The sequence below is a fragment of the Molothrus aeneus genome, chromosome 20, assembly GCF_037042795.1.
Source record: "Molothrus aeneus isolate 106 chromosome 20, BPBGC_Maene_1.0, whole genome shotgun sequence".
In the NCBI taxonomy this organism is placed as follows: Eukaryota; Metazoa; Chordata; class Aves; order Passeriformes; family Icteridae; genus Molothrus; species Molothrus aeneus.
The window spans coordinates 1,881,150-1,900,235 of NC_089665.1; the positions used below are offsets into that span (position 1 = coordinate 1,881,150).

Genomic DNA, 19,086 nt, shown 5'->3' on the forward strand with positions numbered 1-19,086 from the left:
GTCCAAGGTTATGTCTTTGACCACTCTGGCTGGGAGCAGAGTCCTATTTTTATTCAACCAGTTCCCAGACAGTGCTAAGATAATATCAGATCTGTTCCCCTACGGATGGGACAGTCCCGGGCCACCATCGATGATTTCCCTGGCATCTGCACCTGGGAGAGAGCATCTAAACCCTCCTGGACCACGGTTAATGGAATGTCTCAGCTACTCACAGGACCTGCACCTGGAATGGCTACACCTGCCATGCTCAGGAACTGGCCTCACCCTGCTACATGTGGATACAGACTCTGCCGGGATGCTCAGACATTTTGTCTGCACCTTGGACCTGCCTTTGTCTGTTCCTGCACATGTATGGATCCGGTTCTACATGTGAAGAGACACAAAGAAACACTGGGTCATCCCTGCCTCAGGCAGAATAAACTGTATATAAGGTGGCTGCTGGAAGCACTGGGGTGAGCCCCTGGGGAGACACTGGCACTCTGTCAGTCTGGATGGATCCTGGTTCACCCAGCGCTGAAACCCGGGTTCGACGCTGCCCGAGGCTGTGGTGGTCTTTCAATATTCTATTTTATTTTTTTAACAATCTAATAAATCTTTGTTAATTTTTTTTTATAAATTTGGCTACCAATTTGATAATTTATAACATTTATATTTCATGGCCAGAATTTGCTTTCTGACCTCAAGGGTAATCTGCCTGCAATGTTTTATATTTTTTGTTCTATCTTCTGTTGGGTACACTTTTTGTGTATTTTTTTCTGAGAAAATAGCTGTGAAAACAGAAACAAAGCTTCAGAGAAAAGCTTACTCTGTTGCCTGTAGCTTTTTTGGACAGTAAATAGTGGGTATCATTAGATATCTGACTTTGTCAAAAAGTATTATTGAAAATAAATATTGGGAAGGTCCTGTCATTTCAGCACATGGGGTGTCTGACTTTGAGAAAGGGGGGAATGGGATGGACAGCTCTGAACTGACTTTGGGAAAGGGGGGAATGGGATGGACACATCTGAACTGACTTTGGGGCAATGGGATGCTCTGAACTGATTTTGGGAGGGGGAATGGGAGAGACAGGTCTGAACTGATTTTGGGAGGGGGAATGGGATGGACAGCTCTGAACTGACTTTGGGAAAGGGGGGAATGGGATGGGCAGCTCTGAACTGATTTTGGGAGAGGGGGGAATGGGAGGGACACATCTGAACTGATTTTGGGGCAATGGCATGCACAGCTCTGAACTGATTTTGGGGAGAGGGCAATGGGATGCACAGCTCTGAACTGACTTTGGGAGAGGACAATGGGATGGACAGGTCTGAACTGATTTTGGGAGGGGGAATGGGATGCACAGCTCTGAACTGACTTTGGGAGGGGGAATGGGATGGACAGCTCTGAACTGACTTTGGGAGAGGACAATGGGAATTACTGCTCTGAACTGACTTTGGGGCAATGGCATGCACAGCTCTGAACTGACTTTGGGAGAGGACAATGGGAATTACTGCTCTGAACTGAAGGAGCCTGGGGAGGCCCACCACAGACCAGGCACAGTGAGAGCTGTCTCATGTGAGTTTATCAAATCTCAGCTGAACTGGTGATGCCAGACCACAGAGACATGCTTGTATTGCAATGAATTATCAAAGCAAAGGAACTTTCCTTATTAAGCAAAACATAAATTATGTATAAAACTTTAAAATATACATCTCCACATATATTTACATAATGTTTCTTTTGAGTAACCTGTGAATCCCTCTGTCCTCTCTTGGGTGCACTAGGGAAGTAGTATTTGCTCTCTACTTCCTTTTAATTTGCCACAGCACCGAGACAAAGGAAAAGTATTGTAAAAACATCAGAGAAAAACTGGATTTGATGGGTGGAAGGGGACCCAGGACTCTGCTCTCACTGCCAGGTCTGGCAGTGCAATTCTGTGAGCTGCTGAGAAGCCCAATAAACCTCAGAGCTCTCCACTCACTACATTGCAAGGGAATGACAAAGTTAAATTAAAACCATGTTTGTAAGGAGCTGTGACATTTTTTGCTGAAGGTGCTGTGTAATTGTGAAGTTGGTTGCAGTGGCTTCCCAGCTGCCACAGGGCTCAGATAAGCCAGGATGATGATGGTGACAGGCTGACATCCAGCTGCCTTCCACTGCTACCTGTACAGAGCATTTCCTCAGTACCTCCTCTGGTTTCACTCTCCTCTTCCAAAGAGATCTCACAGCCCTGAGACTGACCTCAGCTGACAGCTATGAAGGGCAAGCTCTGATGTGTTTAGCTGAATGTAACCCATAAAGGCTGGCTCTGGGGAAGAAATGGACCTCTAAATGTGACAAAGGGATGTGGAGAGAGAGTGCTACAGATTTCACACTTTCACAGGAAAAAAAAATCAAGCATCTGTTCCAGTGATATGCACAATTCAGCAAAAATTGCTAGCTGTGTGCCTTCAGGCTTAAATTTGCACAATGAAATGTATCCTTTACAAAGGTATTTCTTTTAATGCCTGCTCAGTTCAGTTTTATTGGATTGGCCTATAGAGGACACCATCTGGTATCTGTCATCCAAATCTACACAGACATGCTATCGATAAAATCCCCATTTCCAAAATGTGGGTTAGTTAAAAGTAGGGCCAGATTGCTGGCTGGTACAAATTGGGTTGACTGATGTAGCTATCCATGCTTTTACCAGCAAAGGATCTGACCTACAAAATCCCCAATTTAGATACTCTGTTGGGACAGGGCTTTCTTTATATTCTGTGTTGTAAAGCATGTGGCACAGAGGACACAGAGCCATGAATAAAACACTCAAGGATTGTGATGGTACACATAATAAATAGTAATCTAATTGCAGCAACAGAAAGATTTCTGTAGTCATTGCTCTGTCAGAACAACTCATGTGTGTCACTGGTGAATGAGCAGCATTCTCCCATGGAGAAAAACACTCTCCACAGGGCTGCATCTCAGGCCCTTCCACAGCACTTTAGGTAGAGCAACAAAGGCAGAGCTTATGCTATTGTTGGCCATGTTATATCAATTCATTATACATAACTGAGTCTCTCTAGACACCCAAATACTTCTCATAAAGACAGTATGTAGCCCAAAGAAATAAATTCTTTCCCTCTACCACTTGGAGTAAAAATGTTACTCACTTCTCAACTATGCAGAACATCTTAACTTCATTAAATGGCCTTCAACTGTTTCCAAAGAGCTGAGTGTTTGCACACAGAAAGACATTCTATCAATCTTTAAGAAGTTTACTGAACCAGGGCAGGGGACCTAAGTCTTCCTCTCCTGTGATTTGCAAAAACCCCACACCTTGTAGGGGTTGTAAAGTCAAGTGTGCAACTTTATTCAGTGCCGGGGCATGCGGGATCTCTTCCTACTCTAAGTTAATTTTCTCTTCCTACTCGAAGTTAATTTTCTGACCCCCCCATGTCTCAGCTGAAGCCCCAAAGGGAAGGAGATTTTAGCCACAAGCCATCCCAGGAACAAATCCCCCAGCAGTACTCACATCACTGAGCCTCTCCCGGGAGCTGCTGCGCTGGAAGCCCTTGGACTCGCCGCTGGCGCTCTCGCTGTCGCTGTCCCGGCAGCTGTTCTGGCCTGGCTTGAGCTGCACACAGGAGACACAAAGACAGCAAGGGTTGAGCCTGGTTCAGGTGAGAGCCCTTGTCCCAGTGTCCTCTATCCCCTCCCAGCAGCAGCAGCGTGGCCGTGGCTCCGTGGCAGTGCCAGGGCTCTGTGTCCCTGTGCCAGGGCACAGCCCAGGCACACCATGGACAGCCCAGGAGCTGCAGCTGCTGCAGGCACGAGCTCACTCATGTCCCAACAACACTCATGGCCCAGGGAAATCACAGTTTGAGACCTTCCTCTGAGACCTTCACCTTTCTGATTTCTCAAGGTATTTCTGCCATGGATGAAGCTTTTGGTTTCCATCACAATGCAGCACTCACAGCATCAGTTCCCCCCTCATTACAGCATAGGAGCATTGAGGGCCTGAGATCAATGGGAGTCTCCCCAGGGGAAGAGGAGGTCACCACTCCAGAGAAGCCTTTCTTTTGCTGGGCTAGCCCTGAACCACACTGCCTGGCACTCTAAACAATTTTTGACTAACAAACCTCAATGTTCATAAAACAACAGGATCTACTTAATAGGTATCAAACTGCTTTTGTATTTCAAACCAGCTTTAATGAACTTTACTGGCATTGTAATAAAAAAACTACAAAACCACCCCTAAACTACATTTTCATTACAACTGAGAACACATCTGCTCTCTCTTACACTTTGGACTGTTGAGGTCACCACATTACACAGCAATGTACTGAGAGAAACATTCACAGACACCCACTACACATGTCCATGAGCACATGCACACCTAGAGATCCACGTCCCCTGCAATGCTGAAAATGCATACCTTTGTTTTCAACTATCCTTCCCTATATTTTGCTTGAATGCATTAAAATTTTCATTTAGCCTTGCTGATGCTTTGAACTAACTCTGGTGGTTAATACTGGCACGAAATCTCTTTCAGAAATTTAGACTTAAGATCACACACATAAATACTGAAAGCAGAGGTAAATGCAGAGAAAATATTTGGTGAGGTACCTAATGAAATATTTTATGTGAGACCTACTACACTTATCAATATCCATATAACAAACACCAAACAACTCCTGCTAACATTCTAATTGTTAATATGATGATGGTAGGTTCCATTCACATCCTACTGGAGCAGGTATTCATTCATCTCCATGCCATGACTGGAGACCAAAGGTTCCTCTTCCAACACTCCCCATCACCCTTTTCCCCCCTCTTTCTTCTCTCTCTCATTTATTTCCAGTTCTCCAGAAACAAGCACACACAAAAATTCACACAAATGCACTTTTACAGGGGCACACAAATAAAACCTGCTCTTCTGCTGATGTTTTCCTACATGTACACTCTGTTCACCCACAGCCACAGCTGCCCCCTCCCAGGGCCACTGAAGGAGCACAAAAAGCATCCTCGCCCTCAGGTTATCACTTTCTCCCTAGCACTGCCAGAGCAAACTGCATCTGCAAGTTTGGTATTTGTGCGCTGCTTCTCCTTGATCCCTTACTCCCCTCACCACTAAAGGGAAGCTTTGGGTGCTCTCTATCAGTCAAATCAAACTGAGGACACAAAGTCCATGAAATTAAAAGTTCCAGCACACAACTGAGTGGCAATGCATGAGCACAACTGCAAAAAATGGCACAGGCAAACTCTCAGCCCAAAGAAAATGCAGCAGAAGGACCAGAGCTATTTGTCAGACACTTACAATTCAATAAATAAATGAAATATTCCACAGCTCAGCCAGAACATTTCCAGTAAAATGATTTTTATTTCCAATGGAACGGTTTATCAGTCAGATCTAAGAGATCTTGGGAGCAGCTCTTGGAGGCAGAGGGGAGGATAACGAATTCAAGAAGTCTTACACTTCATCTATAACTCACTGATCTTATCTAGGACCTCCATCTCCTGTAATTTTATGGTCCCAAGTTTAACATTTACCCACCCAAAGGAAAATGGATCAAGTTTCCCTCACTTGGTCTTTTGTCAACATCCACCCAATGATGGAAAAACTCTTATTGCAAGTGGGGTGTTAAGAATTTTTTTTCCAGTCTCAGATTTTATTTCTAGAACCTAAATTTAGTTTGTACACAATCTTCACACATTAGTTATTTGCTAACTAATAATAACAGCCCAGTTTTATAATTCTTCTACATCACGAATTCCAGCTATTTACAGAGAAGAGAAGAAAAACCCAGCAGGTGTCATTTTTCTAGACACAATTTACAAGAAGTAAGAGAACATGATGAAGACATCTGAGCCTGAAACTCTGTAGAAAAAAAAGTGTCTGGGACTGCAGGGACCAGGCAGCAAACTCAGAAATAGGTCCAAGTTAAGATTTATAAGCTTTCCATATTTTCCTTTCTTTTTTTCCAAGTTGAGTTTCTCCATGTGCCAAACTGTTGAGGGTTTGCATTTTATTCCAGAACCCATCAATCTGTGTTAAATTAAAAAAGTAAAGCATGGAAATGTGCCCGTTGTCTTCTCTTAAGAACCTAAAGTTACACTCAAACCCACATGAGAACACTATTTGTGGACAGGCCATGGGTCATTTCATCTCAATCTATTTGCACAGATTCAGCTGCTAAAAACAATGTTGAAACAGCACAGGGCTGCTCAGAAGGCCCACAGAAAACAGAGTGGATCTTTAGTTACACTCTGTGCATCTGGTTCATCACCTGGCACACAGGAACCCTAAAATCAGTTTCCCCATGGAAATGCAACTTTCCTTGGAAAAAATTTGAAGTGCAATGTAGAGAGCTCTTTTTCCTCTATTGTTTCTAGCAGGGTACCCTGTGGTGGTGTTCACAAGGGTCTGAGGATGAGGGAAGAGACAAGGATCTGACTCCATGTTTCAGAAGGCTGATTTATTATTTTATGATATATTATATTAAAACTATACTAAAAGAATAGAAGTAAGAATTTCATCAGAAGGCTGGCTAAGAATAAAAAAGAAGGAATGATAACAAAGGCTTGTGTCTGACTGAGACAGTCTGGACAGCTGGGCTGTGATTGGCCATTAATGAGAAACAACCACATGAGCCCAATCCCAGATGCACCTGTTGCATTCCACAGCAGCAGATAACCACTGGTTACATTTTGTTCCTGAGTCCTCTCAGCTTCTCAGGAGGAAAAATCCTAAGGAAAGGATTTTTCAGAAAATATCATGGCTACAGTAGCCCAATGAAAATCCCATTATGCCTGTCAGTGCAGGACTGGGACTGGACTGGGGGATCCTTGGGGGTCCCTTCCCACTCAGGTTATTCTGTGCTTCTACAAAGGTCTCACTGAGGAACTTCCCACATTAACACGGCATTAATCTTCTAATTTGCACCAGGCAAGGAGTGGAAAAGGGTTTACAAAAAGTGTCTTTGACTCTGTGCTTCCACTGCACAGTGGGAATGAATTTATCCATGAAGGGATCCATCTAAAGGGTGTCACAAAGAGGAAATACAGACATTTTCTAGACTGAAAGCCCAAAACCCAAAACCTCAGAGTGTCTCTGACTGACAAGGAGTATGTGCAGTCTCAGGGACTCCCCTAGGGAATCATGGGGTACTTGCAGAAAAAGCACCTCAAGACCACTTGCCCAGGCTGAACCACACAGGACCCAATCCTGGGGCACACCCACTGCTCCAAAACTTTTCTAGATTTTGGTCATTCTTAGCATTGCATTTTTTGAGATCTTTCATTGCACTACAGATCCTGTTTGTTTGTAATGCTTTTGAATCTGTAGGAGGACACCAGAAGTCAAGCAGAACTGCATAAAGTCATAACTACATTTCTATTAAAGGGAAAGGCCAAAAAGCAGATTTGGAAGGGAGGTTGCTGGCTGAGGGCTCGGCAGAGGGTTTTATTTCTGATTCTTCATCACACCTGCCCCAAACAGAGAGGAACAGGTGTTCCCTGCTGCCCAGAACTGGACTGTTGGGAGGATTTTTCCCTCAGGGCAGTTTCTCCAGTGGGTGATGGTGGATTCCATTGCACCACAGCCAGGGATGGAGGAAGGAAGCTGAGTTGGGGGGGCACAGACAGGGGGGCATTGCAATTTTTGTTGTTGTTCTGACTACTCAAATCTATTTTTATGGACGACAAATTGAATTTTTTCCCCCAAGTGGAGACTGTTTTGCCCATGACAATAATGGGTGGTTTCCTTGCCTTTACCTCACAAACGTCCCTCCCCTGCCCTGCTGAGGATGGGTGTGAGAGGGGCTGGGGGAGTTTGGCCTCAGCCATGATGTGGTTTTTGAGTCACAAAACTTCAGTCACAACTCTGCTGCCCTGCAGAGTGCTGAGCAATGGAGGCAAAGATGGGGACTGGCATGAGGGACCCAGGCAGGGAGAGAGGGACACTGAGAGCACAGAGAGGAGAGGCACAAGATATGGAACACCAAGAGGGAACATTTGATGAAGCAAGAGAGACTTGCCCAGGCCTGAAGGCCACACAGAAACCATCCAGAAATTATGAATAAACCAAAATAGATGCAGAAACATCACCATGAAACTGCTGTCACAGCAAGTGCTAACAGGAACTCTTCTGTCAGCCCACAGAGAGATTTTCAGGTGACTTGGAATCTAACAGAACTATTTTTGCAGCAGGGAAACACTCAGCCCTACTTTGTGACAGTGAAAGTGCAAACTGAATATTCATCTGTGTCCAGGGAAAGCAGCTCTGCTGTGCTCCTTCTGCCACTCAGAGTTATAGGGTAAAGCAGAGCTAAACTCTCAGGTTTAGGAGTAGGACAGGCCTAGAGCTGCTGTGCCAGCCAGACACTCCTGTGACAGGAGAGGGGGGGGACAGAAGCCATAAACACTCCTAAGGGCAATCCATGGCAGCAGAGCTCTCTGTGGCCTCTTCTCTCAGCCAGGACAAGAAGGAAGGACAGAGTTGATCGTGTTAAGAGTGTAAGGGAGGATGGAAGGGCAGCTGAGCCCCAGACTCCAGGGAGCATCAACTTGGGATCACAGTTGGCTGTGCTGGATCCCAAAGCCACTTTAGATAATTCCATTGTAGCACATAAACAAGAATTAACATAAATAAACCAGCTGAGAATTTGGCAAAAGACTTTTTCACAGAGCTTATATATCATGTCAAAAACACCCTAATGTGGCTCTCCTGAGCTTTTTTATTTTCAAATATATTTTAATTGAAAAACCCCACACCATTTGGCAGCAGTAAATCTATAGTATAGATTTGAGGTGCCTGAGCTTCTATGCCATATGGAATTAAAGGGTTATTTCACTACATTATACTTTAAAGTTATGAATACCAACACCTCTCCCTGTTAGAGCACAGCCAGAGCCCTAAAGGAAGGGGACTCCTGTTCCCTGAGGGATGGCAGAGCCCTGCTGTGGGGAGGAGAATTCCACTTTCACTTCTGCCTGTCATCCTTTATTTAAACAGCTTTTGCAAGGGTGAGGCAGTCCCTGCTCCCACCTGGGTGAGTGAATTCCCCAGCTCAGCTCAACTGACTCCTGCATGTGCCATTAGAAACGCTTCCCACCCCCAAAATCCTGGCCAGGCACAGCCCAGCCCCACTCATGGCTCATGGCAGGAGTTTGTCCTGAGCAGGGCACAGCACACACACATTTCCACTGCCCCCAGTTGCTCTCTGGCCTTTTCCCACCACGGAACAGGACAGAAGAATGGGAATTTTTGTCACTTCTGGCAGGCACAGCCTTTTCCCAGCGAGGCACACCCGGATCCAGGCAGAAGCACGGACAGACCAGGGGCTGCTGATGAGTGCAGGCTGCCCCTAAGGCCAGGGAGCACAGCCTGGAGATGAAGCCTGGCTGAAGGCAGTGAGATCTCAGTTATCCAGCACAGCCCAGGCCTGCTGGGCCGTCCTGCAGGGCTCTGACATCCCGGGAGACCAGGCTGCACCCACAGCCCAGGCCAGCCCTGCCCTGCCCTGCAAACACAGCCCTGAGGAGCTGTCCTAGGGTGATGTTATCATGCTTGTATCCCCAGTCCTTGTTCTGTTTATGCTGGATATCATGTTCTGTGCCTTCAAGACTGGCTCTGAAGAGCAAAGTTTTGTTTTGTTTTGTTTTGTTATCAGCTGCTCCCCCACTGTGAGAACCCAGGAAATTCCTCTGGCTGCCCTGGAGGACTCGAGACCCTGACAGAGACCTTGGCACAGAGCCCAGGACCCCTGTGCCTTTGATCTTGACCCATGGAAAAACAATTACCAACCTTTATATGAAGAATTACAAGTCAAGATAGCTTAAGTAGAATGACAGTGAATTTATCACAGGGTGAAAATGTAGAATTTTGGGGATTTAGAATGGGGGTTCAGGAGGCAAGATGGAGGAATCTGGGTGTGCCCAGTCTTTCTCCTTCTTGGCCTCCATCTTCTGCTGTGATGGTGGCACTTACAGATTGGTTTAGAGTAGAAGCTCACTGTCTAACATGGGTGATAGGTATTGGGAAGTTATGGTAAATAATGCACACGTGGTTTTTAGTATCAAAAGACAACACTGCCCTGAGGCTGTCAGTGTGCCTCACCCCAACCTGCCAGACAGACCTGAGGTGGGTCAGAGAAAGAATGGTATAGATAAGAAACAATAAACAACCTTGAGAACGAGAACAGAAGAGTCCTGACTCCTTCATCAACTGCTGGGCTGGGAAAAGAAGCTTGTCCATATCTCAGAGTCACTCTGGCCAGCAGAGATTCTGAGACCCCACAGCTGGCAGGACACACAGACAGGGCAGTGCATGGTGCTGCTTTTGCTTTTTGCTTTGCTCTTGCTCCTGCTTTGCTCTTGCTCTTGCTCCTGCTCATTAGTTAGTTTAGCTGAGCAGTCCAAATTTTCCCTGGACTGTTTCTCCTTTCCCTTTTTTGGAACCACTCGAACCTGCTCCGCACTGGGACCTGGGAACACCGAGAGTTTGCACCTTGTGGCTGCAGCAGCTGCCCCAGCACAGGAGGGACTGAGAACAGAGCGAGCACCCCCAGAGAGACTTTCTGAATTTGTCATCTTTGTCAGAGCAGTGACAGAGTGGTGTCACCTGGTATTGTTCATTTTGTGTGCTGGGGGTGCTGTGCCTGGTAAATAAACAGGTTCTTTCCACTTCTCTCCAAGGAATCCTTCCCGACCCGGTTGTGGGGAGGGGCCGTGTGGGTTTGCTTTCTGGAGGGGCCCCTTTGGAGGTTTTCTCCCAAATTTGCCCTAAACCAGGACACGTGCCTTCAACCAGCCAGAAAAGAGCAGCAGCATATCTCATGCAGAACTCAATGTCAGATTGCAAAGAAAACATATTTTATCAATGATCAAGAGCAAATCTGGCTGTATGAAAACAAATAAAAGGAGAACTGCATGGCAAGAAATAACCAAAAAACAACAGGATAAATCAAGGGTTGCTAGTTCTGATTTCAGTCATGATTAACAGCTGTCATTTCAAAACTTCTATTTATATCTCTCCTGCTCCTGACAGAAGTTGGACAAATACTCCTTGTACAGCACTCCCATGTCACCCGCAGCATTAAAGGTGGTTGGGTCTGGAGCAAGACCTCTCCACTGCATTTCTAACAAGGCCATGCGCACCACAACTGCCTAAACAGGGGAGCAGCACAAGGAAGGCAAATCAGAGGTGAGATAATGAGGAGGAAGAATATTTACAGCACACCAGTTTAGGCAGTAAATATGGAAAAAGAATTCACACCATGTGTTGTCTCTGAACATTATTAATGCAAAGACATTTTTCACCTCAGGGAAGAAAAATCTTGTTACCTGAGAGATACAATAAAACATTAGGAGAGGCTCTCTGTTTACCTCTTGATATACAATCTTATGACAACCAATGCAGATGCTCCAAGAAATTGCCAGCTTCTGAGGATCCAGGCCTCCATGCCATCATCCTGGGATCTGACATCCCTACCAGAAATGAAGCTTAATTTTTTTGCTTACTTTTATGGTAAAAGTGAGGTAAATCAACAACGACAACATCTTATCTTTTGTTTCCTTCCTACCTTTAATTAGAAGAAAAAATAACTTTTCTCTTCCAAAACTCTTTGTATGAAAAAAAATAACAAACATATGTACACTTTCAATTTCCTGTTGACAATTAAAAAAAAAAACAAACTTAATTGAACAAATAACTACAAACAATTTTCTAATCAGCTCGATGATACAGAACAAGGGTGTCTTTAACTCACTTATTCTACAGCACTGCTGGTCATTTCCTGCTGCCTCTGAGCTGATCCAGAGCCTGCTGCTGCACTTGCTCAATAAATTGGAGTAGAGGAACTCATCCCCTCCAACCTTAGTGGGGGAGAGCCAGCAAAGGAGCAGAGCTCCCCCCCTGTGCTCCTGGGGAGAATTTGGCTATTTAGCACTGTTATTGCAGACACACCAAGGGATGGGGCTCTGCTGGCAGGAGCAGGAGCTGAAGCAACACAGGCTAAGAATAAACAGCATCCTCGCCAGGCGGGGGTGGGGGAGAAAGAAACAGGCATTTATTTCCAGATCCTCTTCTCCTTCATTATATGCTTGGGCAACCTTAGATCCACAGCACACAGAAGGTACTCTGAAGGAGGTCTGTAGCTCTGTTTTATCTAAGTTTCACAGAGAATGCAGCCCATCATTTTTTCTGTGCTGTTTATACAGAAATCAAAGATAAATTTGGCATAAACTCATCACACCCCAGAATCATACATACATTATACACCACAGAAAGTGTAACAGACTCGCTCTGTTCCCCAGCTCCTGTTAAGAGTGGTATGAAACAGCAAGCTGTTGGCAATTGCAGCAAATGAAGCGTATTTCAGCACACTTCAAAAGCTGAATTGCAAAAAAATATAGGCTTCTCCTGACCCTTTGCATTTTGATGGTTGCACAGTGAGAAACAGGGCCTTTAAAATTACACCTTGCAAAGCTCTCCATTGTACCAATCAATCTGAGCAGGCAGCCTGCACAGCCCAGGCTGGGAGCAGAGTGGGATGGGGAGCCAGGCTCTGGCTGCTCAGGGACAGCCACAGGGGCTGCAGCCAGGGTGGGACCCACCTGCCCTCCCAGGCTTTACCCAGCCCTGCTGCTGGGTTTCTTTGTGTCCCAGCATGGATTTCCAGGGCCCTCCCTAGGCCTTGTGTAAGGGAAACTTGTCTTTGTCTGGTTAAAAAACACCTCTGAGAAACACAGATGTGCAGTGCCACAGGAGAGCCATCCTTGTCTGCATGGATATACATTCATCCCCATTCTGATCCATCCATCCATCCATCCATCCATCCATCCCCATTCTGATCCATCCATCCATCATCCATCCATCCATCCATCCATCCATCCATCCATCCATCCATCCATCCATCCATCCATCCATCCATCCATCCATCCATCCCCATTCTGATCCATCCATCCATCCATCCATCCATCCATCCATCCATCCATCCATCCATCCATCCATCCCCATTCTGATCCAACCATCCCCATTCTGATCCATCCATCTATCCATCCATCCATCTGTGGAGAAAAGACAAAGGACTCTGCATGATTCAATGTGAATCAAGCAAAAGCCATTTATGGCACTTCAATACATGGTTTATATTTGCTTCTTTTCTTGGTGAACGTAGTCATGCATTGATTGGTTGCTCCACTTTGTTCATGCATCTCTTGATTAGTACTTCTATCTTGTCCACAAGGCAAGCATACTAATTGGTAGCTGCTGTAAGTGTCATTTTACTTGGGTTGACACCACTTTGTCTGTCAACAACTTTTCTGCTTCTTCTTTCTTCTTACAACATCAACTTTTTATCCACAAAGATAAATACAACTTTATTACAAAGATGACCTAGTTCTTTAGTTCCAGAAAGTTTAGTTCATTCAGTATATGTCTATTTTCCTATAAAAATGACCATCCATCCCCCATCCATCCATCCATCCATCCATCCATCCATCCATCCATCATCCATCCATCCATCATCCATCCATCCATCATCCATCCATCCATCCATCCATCATCCATCATCCATCCATCCATCCATCCATCCATCCATCCATCCATCCATCCATCCATCCATCATCCATCCATCCATCCATCCATCCATCATCCATCATCCATCCATCCATCATCCATCCATCATTCATCCATCCATCCATCCATCCATCCATCCATCCATCCATCCATCTATCATCCATCCATCCATCCATCATCCATCCACCCATCCATCCATCCATCCATCCATCCATCATCCATCATCCATCCATCCATCCATCCATCCATCCATCCATCCATCCATCCATCCATCCCCCATCCATCCATCCATCCATCCATCCATCCATCCATCCATCCATCATCCATCCATCCATCCATCCATCCATCCATCCATCCATCATCCATCCATCCATCCATCCATCCATCCATCCATCCATCCATCCATCATTCATCCATCCATCCATCCATCCATCCACATTCTCATCCTTACATGTACAATTTCTGGCTGTTATTCAGACATTTACACCACTTACACTTCTTGCTTCTGCTCTGCACATCCCCAAACCAGATTTTAGGAGTTCTGGGGAGAGTCATGAACTCTTGCTGCAGTGTCTGTCCCCCTCTCCCTAGGAATACCCAACAAGGAGCAGTGCACATGCATTGGCTGCAACACTTCCTACCAGGGACTGCCTTTTGTGGTCCCATTTAGGCTTGTTCACTTGGAGGATAGAGACCCAAGCTGGCAGTTTTACCCCAGCATTCTGTGCCTGTTTCAGAGCAGGTGTCAATGACGAGTTTCCAGATCCTTGCTAGCCCACTGTCAGCTCTGGTTTTGGTGGTGACAGGCACAGGGAATCAGGGACTCTCTCCCAGCCTCAGCCCAGGACCTGTGAGGAGTTCCTGTTTCTGTCACACAGGAAAGGCCAGGTGAGGTAGGAAAGTGAAGGCAAATGCCACTTTTAACCTGAATCTTCAGAAAGGGGAGAGAACAGAATTATTACCCCACTGAGCCCAGTGTCTGATATCCAGCTTTCTAAGGAAGGCCTCTGGCTGCCTTTGAAATGTGTAACTTAAGGGAAAGAACACTTTAGTAAGAAAATCAGATCAATCACATGATAGAACAAACAGAAAACAGGCTATGTTGAAAAACTCTAACAGCAGGTCTGTAACTGTCCACAAATCCAACTAAGAGCCTCCATCTGCTTTAATGAGGGGAAACACAACCCCAAGGTAGCTCCTGTAGAGTTCCACCTGTTTCAAGCCCACAGGATAGTTGTTCCTCGTGTGCAAAGGAGATGCAAGAAGGGATGAGACCTTTTGGAATACCTAAAGAGGAGAAGCAGCCTGAGAAAGAGCAGAGTGACTGTACTCACTGGCTTGAATTAAGGCATGGTGACCACCATCCTTTCCTTTCTCAATGCAGACCACTGATGTGACACCAGCTAACATTACAGAAGTAAATAAATGCCTTGAAGGAGGAAGTATCAGCATTCATGGATGGACCTCGAGATGCTTACCACTGCTAACATAAAGGAGCCCTGTTATTTCATTGTTCAATATAAGCCCAGAATAAATATTTAATAATTTGGTTGCATAAATAATGATTTGAAGGTTGAGCTATTGGCTTAAAACTCTAATACTATTTTAAGCCGTTTAACTGCCCAGCTAGATAAATGATTCAAGACTTAAAAGTCATCCTGTGGTCTCTGTACAAGGAGAAAACTAGGAAGTTGTAACAATAATGACAAAAGCAGGGCAAGATCAATCAAACCACATGATCGCTAACACAAACAAGCAGCAATTAAGCAGCAATCAAGACCAATCCGACTGGGGTTGATGTCCTTTTATGCCAATACTCTCAGCCCAAAGAGCAAAACTTAATAATGTTTTGCAATTTATCAAGGGAGCCATAACTCTGCTCTCAGTGACTTGGCCAAGAGGCTATTATGATAGCATTTCTCTATAATTTAATAATGTGAAGGAAGGAGGGGAGAGAGGGAGTAAAAGCATTTTGACATATAACTCACATCTATACATATTGTATTTTCCTCTTGCTTGAATGGTAGAAGCAGAAGTCACAACAATATACCTCAGTACCAATTTGTTAGCAGGAAAGGGAAGCTGAAGTATCTGGCAAAGAAAATCTATTTGAAGCAGCACAGAAGGGAAGGGAATGAAGCATCTGAATTCATTAGCAGCTGTCATTGATGTGGAGATGAGTTTAGTCATCACAAATAACTCAGGAGAAAAGCAAGGGAGGAACTATTGTTGAAGTTGTTTGAATCTGGATTAGTTCTGATAGATGGCAAGGTGCCACTGGGGAACACTTGTGGTGCACCTGCCTCTGTCAGAGGGAAGCTCAGGGCAGAGTCAGCACCCCAGCATCCTCAGGGGAGCTCTGAACACACTCAGCTATCCCAGCATTTTGGATCTTCATTTTTCTTTTTGCATACCTCTCTCCCTCCCTCATCTAGGCAATAATGTAAAATACACTGCAGCACTGTGCTTTCTGACTGTTCTGTCCATCCATCCATCCATCCATCCATCCATCCATCCATCCATCCATCCATCATCCATCCATCCATCATCCATCCATCCATCCATCCATCCATCCATCCATCCATCCATCCATCCATCCATCCATCCATCATCCATCCATCCATCATCCATCCATCCATCCATCATCCATCCATCCATCCATCCATCCATCCATCCATCCATCCATCCATCCCTCCAGTTCAAAGTTTCACCTTGAACTACTTTTTCCAGTTGAAATAATGAGTCCTGCTGTTTGGAAATGTAAAAAAAAAATAAATAAAAATCTCCTGATCAATGTTGTAGTCTGTCCCCAGTCAACAGTGACCAAAGGTGATTTAATGCTTGATAGATCTGATGAGCTGCTTGCCTCAGCCCAAGTCCAAAACCATCTTCATTTCCAGTAAATCATTCTGCCAGCCAGTGTTACCCATCCCTGTGCTGGCAGCCTCAGCAGAGAGGTGCATCAGGGTAAGACCCAATCAGAATCCCAGGGGACAACTGCAGGATTGCCACCAACTTCGAGGGATGCAGAAGACATTTATGAACTGGGTGACCACCATAAATAATTGATGGGCTGTTTCTGTGCCTTATACTGATAAACCCCCTAATTCAACTTCTCTTTTCTATGCTTTAAAATTATATTAAACTTACCCATCTTGAAAATATAGTCATATATTAGATAAGTGGAGCTTTATTATTGTTTCAAGATAAGTGCAAAAAATCTATAATAGAGGACTACTATCAAATTACAGTTGCTTGAATTAATCCTCATCCCGGCATTTAATAATTTGTAAAGTGCTTATTCAGAAAAAGGTCAAAAATCACTTGGAAAGATATGTTAATGGCTCTCTAAGTAATGTTTAGACTTGCTGAATAAATTTTCACACTTAAGTCACGTATAACAAGCATTACAAAATGTATTATAAATCGTGCTCTTCACACTGGAGAGCTGTGTGTACATACATGTTACAGCCTCCCCAGCAGACAGCACTTTGGCACTTAGTTAAATTCATCTCAGAAATAAAGTAAGCTTATCTTTGCTGTTATGCAAGAGATAGATCCAATGTGTGCTCTCATAAAGAGGAATATTCACCTGAGTCAGGGCCTGCAGGAGCCCATTATTGTTCATTTAGATGATTAAAAAACCCATCAGAAATGATAACCCAAATAACTGTCAACCCCCAACTTCCCCAAAACTCAATCTTAAAAAAAATAAATTAAAAAAAACCTGTAGATAATTGGAAATGAAGGAAGACAAAGCCATGTGCTGATGGATCAACACGGAATCCCTTCCATGCTTTGAAATATTTGGGCTTTAAAATGACCCACAAGACTTAAAAACCAAGTATCAGCATGTGAGAAAGTGCCATATTACAGTTTAAATCAACCATTATACAGGCTCAGCAAGCACCAGCACGCTCCTTCCATGCACTAAAAAACGTCAACTTCTCCTTGGTGTATAATAATTTGTGAAATAAAGCAGGCATGCAAAATATGGGTGGTAGGCAGCAAATGCTGAGATTTGGGGCACCAAGGTGTTTTAAAATTGTTTTTCACTTTTGCATCCAGCCTCCATTGAAATCTCAACAGATCAAAGTTTTACAGACAAGGAAAAAAAAGCCTACAAAATTAATAACTATTTAAGTATTCTGTTTCATCATGATAACAAACAGATGGTTTTAATATTCTAGAGGCTAATTTCTGAACAATTAAAAACACAGCAAGACATTAACATCTAATGAAACATTTTAACTACCAGTATATGCATCTGCCATTAATTTCCACACAGTAAGGTCTTGGTTCTCTTCAATCTGTTCTTTATTAAGGAAAGTTTTTCCACTCTGAATTTAGTGAAGTAGAGAATTAACAACTGTTTTCAATCAGCAATCAGCATGATATTTCGCCAGTGTGCATTGAAACCGTCCACACTATCAGACATAAATTTACTCCTATGATGGCTTTGATCTGCACACTGAGTGGAGATGTTCGAAGGGAATTCATTTTCTAATTCCATTTTCATTTAGAGCATAGGAATTAACCCCTCACAGATCTCATGTCCCTTTTTAGCTACTTCAGATAAAGGACACCTACTCAAAATATTGTGCCTTACACATTACTTACAACCCAGCCAAAAACAAACTCATTTTTTAAAAATCAATGAAAGCATTCTCATGCAAACTGTTTGGAATAAAGTTCTTCAAAGGACAGGGGAATTCTATATTTATGAGCCTCTAATTTATATTTCCTTTTTTCATCTATGATAAGAACATGGGGTAGTATTCATCAAAGCTCTACCCATGCAAACACTAGTTGAAATTAAAAAAATCTCTATGCCCCATACAAGCTAATTCCTGTGCTCCCTCTTCAGATATGCGGCTGATGAATTTTTCTGCAGGTTTTCCCCAATTTAGCAGGTTATGATTTAAATTAAGCCAAGGCAAGTCCTTCTCTTGGCTCCCAGGGTGCAGCAAAAGGCTGATGTTATTCAATATTTGTTGTCAACGCCTGGCTACTGTAGGAATGAAGCCAATAAATAAATATCTTGGGGAATAACTCCAAACACCTCCCTGTGGGGCTGGAACACAGGCTCCCTGTGCATTAAACACACAGGCACCTCCCTAAGTGTCTCTGGTTTTCAAAAGGGTTAAGTTAGCAAGGAACTGGGAATGATTTTAACAGAAACCACATTCTGCCTAGGTTCCTGTTTTGCTTTTAATCATGTAATTTATGTAAACATGGAATTGCAAGGCTAAACTAATAAACATTGAAAAAAGCCTTGAGAAAACATAGATTTGGGGAAGGAGCCAGCTGCAGGACTCTGCCTCCTGGATTCACTTTGTGCTGTTCAGGGATTTCATGGTGCACCAAGGAATGCTTGTCCTGCAGTTCAGTAGAACTGGAGACGTTCTGGTCACTGCTTCAAGTCAGGAGAGACAGGGCCATGAACCTGGGGCTTCTCCCTGCAGACTGATGTCCCAACAAGGGGTATTACCTGTTCCATCTCCCTCCCTCGAATTTACACCAGAAATAACACTCTGGGCTCAATGCAC

General features: G+C 44.2%; 1 protein-coding gene across 2 annotated transcripts in view; it reads right to left on the reverse strand.

The window, feature by feature from the left end:
- Nucleotides 1–19,086, reverse strand: part of AUTS2 (activator of transcription and developmental regulator AUTS2) — an 805,862-nt gene that overhangs the window by 431,723 nt on the left and 355,053 nt on the right. For both annotated transcript variants that reach the window (XM_066563240.1, XM_066563239.1), the window contains exon 3: nt 3,491–3,592. In XM_066563240.1, the coding sequence (XP_066419337.1) occupies nt 3,491–3,592 (102 nt within the window). The remainder of the gene's footprint in view (nt 1–3,490; nt 3,593–19,086) is intronic.